Source organism: Mustela lutreola, chromosome 5 (genome assembly GCF_030435805.1).
Source record: "Mustela lutreola isolate mMusLut2 chromosome 5, mMusLut2.pri, whole genome shotgun sequence".
Classification (NCBI taxonomy): Eukaryota; Metazoa; Chordata; class Mammalia; order Carnivora; family Mustelidae; genus Mustela; species Mustela lutreola.
Genome location: NC_081294.1, coordinates 40,385,382 through 40,397,109, shown reverse-complemented (window position 1 = coordinate 40,397,109; position 11,728 = coordinate 40,385,382). Strand labels below are relative to the sequence as shown.

Genomic DNA, 11,728 nt, shown 5'->3' with positions numbered 1-11,728 from the left:
GCCACAGCCCGAGTGATATGCCGGTGTCAGAACAATTCCTGTCCTGAAGGAGGGTATGCAACCTTCTCTATTCCCCCCTCACAGACGTCCTTGAGCCCTTGAGACGGATGTGAGCGAGTTTTTCAGGGCTCATGCAAAACAACCATCTAAACATAACAGATGACATCAGCTTGGGCTTTTCAATTCCTGGATGGCAGCGGCGTGTTAATCCAGCCTTCATCCTGGATTTCATAAACTAAAACAAGAGAGCCTGGCAAGAGGACAGCGCTGCTGCTGGGTTGAGGAAATTGATGACGGGGAAGCATGCGGGCAACCCAGTGTATAAAACTCATAAACGTGTAGGCAGAGGCTCAGCTACCACTTTGGACAGCTGCTTCCCGCCAGCAAAGACCACCCCGCCCGCGGGCAGGCAAGCCAGAGCCTTCGGGGAACATGAAGAGCCTCCTGCTGCTGGCCACGCTCCTGGTCCCTGCGCACCTGGCGGCGGCCTGGAGCACCAAGTATGCGGTGGACTGCCCCGAGCGCTGCGACAGCGCCGCGTGCAAAAGCAGCCTGCGCTGCAAGAGGACAGTGCTGGACGACTGCGGTTGCTGCCGGGTGTGCGCCGCGGGGCTGGGCGAGACCTGCTACCGCACGGTGTCGGCCATGGACGGCGTCAAGTGCGGCCCGGGGCTCAGGTGTCAGTTTTACAGTGAGGAGGATGACTTTGGTGACGAGTTCGGTATCTGCAAAGGTAAAGGGTGACCTCTCGCTTCTCCCCGCCCCCCAGGGGAGGGGGGGCACACTGAGGGCTTTCAGCCTGCCTGGGAAGTGCGGAGGCTTTGCTGCCAAGGACAAGAGGGAAAATGCAGGTGGCTTAGGAAGGGGGCCCCTCACAGGTATTGTGACAGGGAGAGGGAGAGAGGAGGAACTCTGCAAAACAGCGGCTGAACCCAGGGTGCAGCAAGGCACAGAAAGCAACAGGGCATTTCACTCCTTATGTGGAAGAGATTTAAGAAAAAAAGTTGCAATGAAAAATTGTGGGACCTCCCTTTCTGGAAAACTTTAGGAACTCGATGGGTAATCTGTTTGGATGGTTAAGATTCTTTATTTTCTGCAACACAGTGATTACAGAGGTCTGCCCTAGATAACCTTTCAGGGGTGTCTAGCCGTGGGCTTAGGGATTCTTTGATCTTGAAAGGGTCCACGGGTTGGAGGGCATCTCTCAAGATCAAATATTTCTGATGAACGCTAATGCATTTTGTGAAATAGGGTGGGCTTAAGTCATCTAACAGAATGACTCACATTCTTTAAAAGAGGGTACCCTGAAGTATAAAACAAACCCATTCCACTTTATAAAGGTGTTTGGTCATCTAGAAAAACAGCAGATGGTTTAAGACAAGTAAAAATAACAGTAAAGAAAAATAAAAATGGAAGTCTGTAAAGAATGAGAGTTTACAGACTTAAAGAAGAATGTCATCAGGTTGAAATAATACTAAACAATGTAGTTACACAGTTACACAATTTATTTCAGACTTAGTGACTGTAGTTTAAAATGTTTAGAATCAAAAGAATCGTGGTTTTAAGATACTCTATAAACGGATACCTCATGATCTCATCATTAAAAGCCATTATCAAGATGAAACACATATGCTATAGCCCCATTCATCAGTTCTGTAATAAAAAGAAGCCTTTAAAACGATTAAAGGGACTGGGAAATTTATTTCTTATATTTTCTTTTTTATTTCATTCTTATGTTTTATGTATTCAATACAGTTGTTTTCCTTCACAAATCATAACCATTCACCATCGAGACAGTCTCATTAATTCATCCACCTTTTAGATAAATATGTTATAAATTAATTTACCTTTTAATCTACAATGTATACTGAATTTAGAAAATAAATTATTGGACTATTAGGAGAATCTTGTTTTTTGTCCCGTTTATTTTTGTTTATAACCAACGAAAGACAGAATATTGATGAAGCATTTTTTGGTGAACATTCACAAACGTTTAGGCTGACCAGAATCTGTATTTTCTGTAAATCACAGGATTTCACAGAAGGAAATTAGGGAGGAAGCGGTTAACACAATCATACTATGATATAGCAAGTATACGCAGTGGATTGCTTTCTCTCTTGGCATAAAAATCGCCTCTGTAAATGTGATTGTAAATGCAATGTCACCTCTGGGGAAAGAAACATTGCAAGGCATCTGGGATCTTTAGCAGTCGCACATTCTACTGAATGAGTGAGGTAGCTGTTAATGGAATAGATTTTTTTAATGTATTTTAAAATGTTCTTCCTGGCAGCTTCAGACTGCAAGTGAGTCTAATTTCGAACATTTTTCTCTCTGCTGGACATAGTGACCCTGTGTGAACCTCCCCAACTCTACTTAGGGATGTTGAGTTTTGCTGTGGGCAGACTCCCTCCTTCAGCTGTTTCACAGAACATTCATAGGAAAACTGTATACTTTAGCTGCACCTCCAGATGCTTTCTGAATATTCAGATGTTTGGCATTATGCTGCCGGGTTAACAGCCAGCCAGCCAAACACATTTTTACTGAACACCTGCTATCCAGCCAGTGCTATTCAACACACTGGGGGTTTCAGTAGAAGCGCGACTGAGACTTTGGCTCATGTGTTAGTGTTCGAAATCACCTAGAAACACAGTCAAATCCCAATCCTGTGTGCTTTTCTGCAAGAGGCTTTTAGGATCCTTTTTAAGGATGGTTCTTCCCAACAGAGAAGCTAATGTTTAAAACTAGACTCCTCGGGGCCCCTGGATGGCTCAGTTGGTTGGGCGTCTGCCTGCAGCTCAGGTCATGTTCCCAGAGTCTTGGGATTGAGCCCCACATCAGGATCCCTGCTGGGCGGGGAGTCTGCTTCTCCCTCTCCCTCATGCTTGGGCTGTCTCGCTATCTATCAGATACATAAAATCTTTTTGAAAAAAAAAAAAAAAAAACAGATTCCTCTGTAATCTGAAGAGTTACAGTGAGAAGACTTCTAAATCTCTTCTAAAAATAAATTTTATTAACATCTACCTTGGTCATTATGTGGGATATTTGATTGGGCAGGGCTCAGTTGCTTCACTACTTACAAGAATGTTCTCATGCCCAGAGAATAAATATTCTGCATCTATTCTACTTGGTTGTTAAAGACTGGGTCATCAGGGAGGGGGGGAGGAAGACTGGGTCATCTATAGAGATATTGCTTATGTCTTAAGACCCTGCATTTGTAGTAAATGGGTTCGTCGTCTTCTCAGTATCGCATGTTAAGTCTGAGTATGAACATACTGAAGTTTGAAATGCTTCCAGATTTGGGGAGGTATACAGGTAAATTCTCAGCTCTCTTGTTTTTCTTAGTATGTTGCATCTTAGATCTGCAGAGGCTCTCCTAGTAAATCCTCTTAACATCTGGGGGAGTTGGGTAAATTGTGCTGCCGTTTCAACAGAGAAAGAGTGGACTGAGGAGGGATCACTTCATGGAGAGCTGCCATGACACCCTTCTCGGTCCCTGGCTAGGGTGGGTGGAGCCCTTTCCTATCATCCAAAATATTACGTTGTTTGTGAAGACAGTGGATTTGAAGGCAGCATCACATCCTTTAAACTCTTTGAAAAGCTGATGCATGTGTCTGTTCCATTGCCCACTTCACTCAGCTGTCACAGGAGTCATCTAAGGAAATTATGAGAACACACCTGTCTATTGGTATCTAAGGAGAAAGTGAACAGAATTGTCTGGTTCAAGGATGTTGGTTATGCGTAGCTGCCTTTAACTGAACTTCACGACAGGACACGGCAGTTGAGGTGTCCATGATCTGATCTTAGTGTGTGATTTGTGACTTTAAATACCAACTCCCAAAACTTCGGTGTTTTTTTCAAGAATTGGATTTTGCCTGATGGTCAAAATTCGTGAGGTTTGTTCAGAATCTGGAGGCCGTGCGCACAAGGGTTGTGAGACAGCAGGCTTGTCCTCAAAGAGTGGCTCCCTCTCTAAACCTTCCCTTTGTCCTCAGACTGCCCCTATGGCACCTTCGGGATGGAATGCCGGGAGACCTGCAACTGTCAGTCAGGCATATGTGACAGAGTGACTGGCAAGTGTCTGAAATTTCCCTTCTTCCAATATTCGGTAGCCAAGTCTTCCAACAGGAGATTTGTTTCTCACACAGGTAAGAATTAATTTCAGTATAAACACTGGAAAATTAAACTCATTTTCAGTTTGAATAACTCAAGAAATATAGATGACAAGCTTAAAGCATGGGTTTGAATGATTTTTTTAAAAATTTCCCCAGGGAGAAAGGGTGGTGGTTGAGTTTGGTTGTTGTTGCTGGTGTGTGTGTGTGTGTGTGTGTGTGTGTTTTTAAAGATTTAAAAGATTTTAAAGATTTCATTTTTCCATAAAGTTTACCCTGTTTTATGAAGAATAAATATGATTGATTATCAAAATACCTGTAATAAGAAAATAACCCAGATATATAAAGTTCTTCAAATTCTTCAGTGATCTGTTTTATATACAAACTAGACAAAGCTACTTCTCTCTCAAGTTCATGTAGAAAAACATATACTCAGGAATTTATTGGATAAGGTTTAAGAGCCAAGATAGAAATTATAGAGCATTTCTTCTTTTTTTTTTTCTTTTAACAAAATGGGAGTATTTAAATGGAATATTTCCAAGCATGCATTTTTATGGATGTTGGAGAGGATGAGAGACAGTAACTGTGATTGAAATTTGGGAATTATCTCAAAGCCTTTGAATGAAATTGTAGTAATGGTCACATGATGCTTGTTCATGCAATGTGTATTTTGGATCCAGGTTGTTAAAATGTGAGAAATACAACATATCAGAGGGTGCTATTGACATATTTGGTTATCTTATGCAATAAATGGTTATCTCGTGCAATAAATGTTACCATATACAGTATGGTAAAGCTTCATTAAATTGAAAGTAGCTCATTTAAAACAACATGTAGCCATGGAAACTGCAGTACCAACAAACTATACAGTTTTCTCCCTCCTTACATACAAATAGTTGACAATCCAAGTCCGTTTTATTTAGCTATTCTTTCTGGTGCTTTGCGCTTCAAGTTAACTAAGATTTGAAATATTTGGCAAATGTACTGATTCCCAGCTTTACCTCCTCCTTACACATGGATATAATTAAGTACTTTAAAAGAGGAAATACTGTATTTTTAAGTGAATTTTTATGTTGAAGTGTGGTTATGCCCTTAAACATCAATTTAAAAGGACCATCCTACCCCACCTTTAAAAGCTGTTAGGAAGGTATCTTTGTGAAATTTTGATCTGGAAATTAAGATTATCATTAATATTTTAAGTACTTATGACTGTCCTATAGTCCTTGAAAAGCAAAATGGAAAAAGTTTGCTTTTTAAGTCCTAAAACAAAATTTCATATTGAGGTAATATTTACATAACAGAAAATTAATGATTTTGAAGTGAACATTTCAGTGGTAGTTAGTACATTAACAATGTTGCATAGCTGGCCCTTTGGTCCAGTTCTAGAACATTCTCACCACCTCAAAATAAAACCCCACTGTCCATTAAGCAGTTGCTCCCATTCCTCATAATCCATTCCCCAGCCCCTGGTAACCATCAATCTACTTTCCAAGACCTACACATTTTTTTGAATGATTTGATTAATTCAGTACAGGTTTGAAACCTATTGTCTTAGTACAGCTAACTGTATCAAACACTTGCATCTTTTTTTGTCTCATCTTGCTTTTTTAAAACTTGCAGGCTACAGGGGTGTCTGGGTGGCTCAGTGGGTTAAAGCCACTGCCTTCAGCTCAGGTCATGATCTCAGGATCCTGGGATCGAGTCTTTCATTGGGCTCTCTGCTCAGCAAGGGGCCTGCTTCCCCCTCTCTCTCTGCCTGCCTCTCTGCCTACTTGTGATCTCTCTCTGTCAAATAAATAAATAAAATCTTTTTTTAAAAAAACTGCAGGCTACAGAGCACTTTGGAGAACCACTTTTGTATTCCTCTTCGTTCATTTATGGTGGCACCTAAACCTTTCCCACGGAGAAAGAATTGATTCCCTTGTGAATCTGGTGTTTAGGATGAATGTTTGGAAGGCCCATGAGAACAGCTTTGGAATTATCTTCAGGAAAGGAACACCCGTCCCTCCCACTGCACACTCAGCCACACATCTTCTTCTCCACTGGACTTTGGTGCAGTCTCTTTCCCTTGAGCCTGTCAGCCTCTGTCATTTGCATGCACATTTGACAGATCTCTTGACTACTATATAGATGCTTCGGACACAGATATTTTGCTGGGTGGAAGTTACATTACAGGTTACACCAAAAAAATATTTCTATGCCCAAATTACATATCAAGATTCTTAATAGAAATTCATAGGAAAAACATTTTCTGACCTAAGGTGTTTGCTTTTATTAGCTAAAGGGGCGGCAAAAGATGATTACTAATGTGATCTTGGTAAACTTTAGGTTCAGGCTGGAGAGCAGAATGTCCTAAGGTCTTCACAGAAAGGCTGCACTGGAGCTCCTCTGCTCAGTGGTGCATCGCGTCTGTTGGACTTGCCAGGGCGCATGTGCCACTGTTTGTAGGAGGAGGCTTGGGGGCTCAGTCTTGCAATAGACTTCATATCACCTCTGCACAGATCTGTTTACAAAGCCTTTGTCAGTGGTTCCAAGGTCCATCTGCACAGGGACTTCTTAAGGTCGCTTCCATACCCTAATTCCAGGAGCTTATCTTCTCTAGCTTTCTTCCCATTGGCTACTATATTCTTGGCAAGTGGGTTTCCTGCCTTCCTATTTCCATTTGTTGTTGTTGTTCTTGTTGTTGTGAGATTTCCAATTTTCTAAGTCTGGGAATTTGCAAGGCAATTTTTTTTAAAGGGAGTTGGGGACTGTAAGATCTGGAATATTTGATTACTTTGCACACATTCCTCTGCCGAGGTGCAATGACCTTACAGCATTCCATATTAAGACGTGCACTGTTGAAGCAAACACACCTTGCTACTCTCAGAAGCAGATAAATTTCACTTTGGAAAATTCTAAATATTATAAACTTTTATGCAGAACAAAAGCTATCTTTAGAAAAGTTCTGTCCTTTGATCTGCATCTGCTTTCTGGGGCCACACAATAAGTTAAGCCCTCTTATATACCAGATAGTATAAAATCTTACTTAGAGATCTATTGTTATATTTGCTCATTCCATAAGTATTTATTAAGCACCTACTATGTTTCAGGCACAGTAGCTGTGAATAAAGCAAAGCCCTGCCTTCTCGGAGATGATATTCTAGTGGTGGGGTGAGATAATACATGAAAAAAAACAAAACAAAAAATAAAACAAAACAAAACAAAAAAACGACAAATGCATGTATAAGATAATGTCCAGTGATGATAGGTATATGAAGAGAAATCATTCAGGGGTGCTGATGTGAATGGGATGCGCCGATTTACAGAGAGTGGGCGGATACAGTGAGCACAGACTCTTTGAATCTATTAAGGCCTTTATTGTACGTCCCTTGTAATACAAAAGTAAGATAAAACTGTTCTTTGTCTTAGAGTTATAAACATCTGGACATGATTTGTATTCCTTCTAATTTCAGAGCATGACATGGCATCTGGAGACGGCAACGCTGTGAGAGAAGAACTCGTAAAAGAGAATGCCCGCTCTCCTGTAATGAAATGGTTAAATCCTCGCTGATCCTGGGTGGGATTTCTGAGAGAAGACCCTTATTTTAATGATCATTCAACACACAGCCAACATTTTAGGAACTGTCTAGATTATAGCATATGGACGTGTGATCTTGGGAGGCCATGTGTGTGGGTCCAGGAAAAAAAAAATGTAGGCTACTAACAACCCATAAAAACGCATATGACTGAACACTTTTAGATATTTGTTAAATATTTGAATGCATATAGATTTGTTAAATATGTGTTTATAGTAATACCGAAGAACTGAAAATGCCATTTAGATAATCTTAATGTGAGTGCAGGTCAGCCAAAGAGAGAGCTAGCCAAAGCTGAAGACCAGAGTGAGTCTGTGACTCGGATATACACTGATGTTGGGATACAAGACGGAGGGAGAGTTAGGAGTGAGAGAAGGGGGTTCAGGGTGGAAAAGTATGATAATTAGGTCTTCCTTGTGGTAACATCAATAGAATTTAGTTGTGCTTCTTATTTACTTTGGAAAAGTCAACACAAAACAATCCCTGAAGGAAGTGGGATGTTTGAATCTTGTGGGAGGTTGAGGAGCAGCCTTGAGTTGAGGCAGGTTTCAAAGGGTTGCTACTTGTCGTGCCCAGCTTACCTTATCTGAGGGATGATTCTGAGGCAGAGGGCAAATGTACACTCTCATAAATGGTTTTAAAGAATGTCACCCCAGACTGAGAGAGCTAGGAAGTATTTTGCCCACTTGGAGGAGGTGCGAAGGCTTTTGTAAACAATTATGTTAGTCTGAGTCACCCTCCATACCCATACTTAATCACCTTGAGAAGACGAATGAAATACTCTCTGTTAAAATGGGTAAAAGTGTCCAAACACCTGATGTATGGTAAATTTATTATTAATAATTATAGCAATATTAATAGTAATAAGCATAAAAGAAACCTAGAAATAGTCATTATGGATTTATAAAATCTCAGAAAATGAGCAACCGAAGAAATTTATTTAAAAGTGCAGTGACTTAGATGAGTTTCATATTTAAAATAGAAAATGCTTTTTTAGGAGGTTTGGAAAAGAGTCAGTTTTCGGTAGGAAATGTCCACTTTAAAATATTGTTCATTTTCTTATTTTCCTTTCCTTTAAAGTTGGTTGATAAGTGGAATTATGTGTACACTTGGGAGGACCTTAGCACAAATAGGACTGTTGTACTAGATTTTGTTAGGAAATATTTGCGTAAGTATTTTATTTGGAGTGAAGATTATTTAAGAATTATTTTACTATTTACCTATATTTTATTCTCAGAGTTTGCCAACAGAGTTGTGAATGTGTGTGTGGGAGGGTCTTTGAATGTAAGCTGAGTAAGCTGTTAGGATATGTTTTAAAAGGCAAAGTTTATGATTGTTCAATAAAAAATAAGACAGCTGCTTCGAGTCCATTCATAACTTTGTTAAATCATTAAATTATTTAAAAGATTCACCCAATGAATCAGAACTCTTGTATGCATATTAAAGGGAGGCTTCTCAACTGACTTTGCTGCTACAGATAAGCATTCTCTGTCAAAACTTGAGGCTATAATATTTATTTCTTTGCCTCACATTTTTGATCTCCTTGTGCCTTACAGCTTCTTGAAAAGCAGGTCCTCACATAATATCCCATCCTATAGAGGCAAAAACAAAAGAAGTCTTCCATTAGGGTCTGAAGGTGCTTATTCTTTAGAAGACATAGGCAAAGATGAACATTTCAGTGCGCATATAAAAGAATAGAGCAGGGAGCCTGGGTGGCTCAGTCGGTTAAGCACCTGACTTCGGTTCAAGTCACAATCCCGGAGTCTGCTTATCCCTCCAATCCTCCCCGCTCTGGCGTGCTCTCTCTCTCTCTCTCTCTCTCAAATAAATAAATAAAATCTTAGGGGAAAAAAAGAATAGAGTAGCATTTAGCTTTGTAGCTTAAGAGTATCGTATCCAGCAATAGGAGGGGTTCATTCAGCCTTGTGATGGGCAAATTAGGAAAACATTTAAATGAATCGACACAATGCTAAAAAACATTGTCTATACTAGCAAAAACATCAATTTGCCCGAGTTAATCTTTTTCCTTTTTTTAAGATGGAAGAAACTGGATGTGAATAAGATAAAAAGTTATATCAACAGAAGATACTCAAATTATTATTAAATTAAAGCAATGATTTAATCAAATCAAATCAAATTAATCACTTTAAATTAATTAAGTTAATAATATCATTTAAATTGATTAAAGTAATTTAAAAAATTACTTTACCAGTGTGCTGTGAGGTTCAGGACATGCTATCAGAGAGTGAGGTTACTTAAAGATCCCCCGACTTGGCCTGAAGCACAGGTCACAGCCCAAATATCCCTTGGGGAAGGGTAGATCGTGGAACAAAAGGGGACCATGCCAGAACTTGCATCTTCTCACACTCTGCAATAGGAGAGACCATGGGCAATACAATGGAACAAAGGTGGGCTCATCTGCTCTCAGGTGCAGGTATGTTTTCTAGCTATCTAGCTTCCTGGTACTGGGACCTCTTTGTGCCTTTCACTCCAAACACTAGTCCCTGTCGATCCTACATTGCTCTGTAGCCTTCTGGCTCTATTCTTCAGAGCAACTAATTGAAAATCTTTGAATTTTGCACTTTTTGATTGCAATATTTTTGAGCATGCTATTTTAAACTATATGCATATCATAGGATCAATGCACTGTTTGTTATGAAATATATACTCAAAGTGGAAATTTTTAAGAGATAAAAAATAAATATGAAGGGGAGTTCTGAGAGTTTTTTTCCTGTACCAGTATGGACATCCCAGGAAACACTGGAAAAGTAAAAGAAAATGCCCTATGTCAGTGGTCTCCAGTGAGACTCGACCTCATTTGATATTGAAGAGAAACCAAGCTGGCACATATTCCACACAATAAATATTTCTGGAATGAATGGATTAATAGATGGATGATGGATGGATGGATGGATGGAAAGATGGATGAATGGATGGATGGATGGATGAATGAAAGTGTGGTTTGGTAGATAGATGGATAGAAGGACGTTTGGGAAGAAAGATGGGTGAGTGAGTGGATGTCTGGAGGAACGAATGAAGAAAGGAATGAATGAATGAATGAATGAATGAATGAATGAAGCAGGTGACAGGCCTATCTCCAGCAGAGCAAGTGGAGCAGAAGGCCTCCCATCCCTTTCACCTGCCAGCTACCATCTCCCCAATGGCTATTATCCTGCCTGTCAGGAACTGAGGAGATAGAAAATTGTGGGGACATATGTGACAATCAGTGTATCTGACAAATAGGGTTCCCAGAAACAGGGAGTGCTTCTCCATCAGGCAATAGGAACATTACCTGTGGTAACAAAATTGTAAGGTAATTTTAGTGGTAGCCATATTGAGTTGTCATTTTCTGTGAAAGGCAACTGGAGAGGACTGTTGTTTCCATCTCATATTTTATTATTTTCCTTTATCCTGAGGTCCCTCAGAGTAAAGGATCAGTAGATATAATTCAACATCACATAGATATTTGGAAGGAAAATCGATTACTTCTGATCATCTATAGTTGGTGTTTATCGTTGAACGAAGGCCTGGCTTTAAAAGGGTACATGTCACAGACCAGCAATTCTCTAAGTTTACTATGCATTAGAATTTTCTGGAGGCCTTGTTAAAATAAAAATTGCTGATTTGATATGTCTGAGATGAGGCCCAAGAATCTTCCTTTTTAACAAGTTCCCTGGCGATACAGACGCTGCTGGTTCAGGGACTGCACTTGGAGGATCACTGGTAAAGGGAGATCTAGACTTGCCTAGAAAGGAGATAAACTAAGGAGTGATCAAAACCAGTCATTGCCGACTTTGTGAAAAGAATGCACTGCTTCCTAACCAGTTGATACTTCCTAACCAGTTGATTCATTCAACTTACTTTTGTTGTTTAAAGATATTTCACTATTTAAGCTACTGCGAGGGTTGAAAAATGTCAGAGAAACTTTAAACCATGGGGAGTTGTCAGGGACAAATAGAAAAACATCAAAGGAGGCTGGAGGTAGAATTAGGAACCAGTCAAGGGGTGTGTGGTCTCATCAGAAGAAAGACATTCCAGAAG

The 11,728-nt window shown here is 40.1% G+C and overlaps 1 protein-coding gene across 1 annotated transcript; it reads left to right on the top strand.

Moving 5' to 3' along the window:
- Positions 1-213: 213 nt before the first annotated feature.
- On the top strand, positions 214-9,045 carry ESM1 (endothelial cell specific molecule 1). Its single transcript, XM_059173971.1, has 3 exons — positions 214-733; positions 3,993-4,145; positions 7,565-9,045. Exons 1-3 carry the CDS (start codon positions 433-435, stop codon positions 7,660-7,662), a joined length of 552 nt encoding a protein of 183 aa, XP_059029954.1. The 5' UTR covers positions 214-432; the 3' UTR covers positions 7,663-9,045.
- Positions 9,046-11,728: the final 2,683 nt, after the last annotated feature.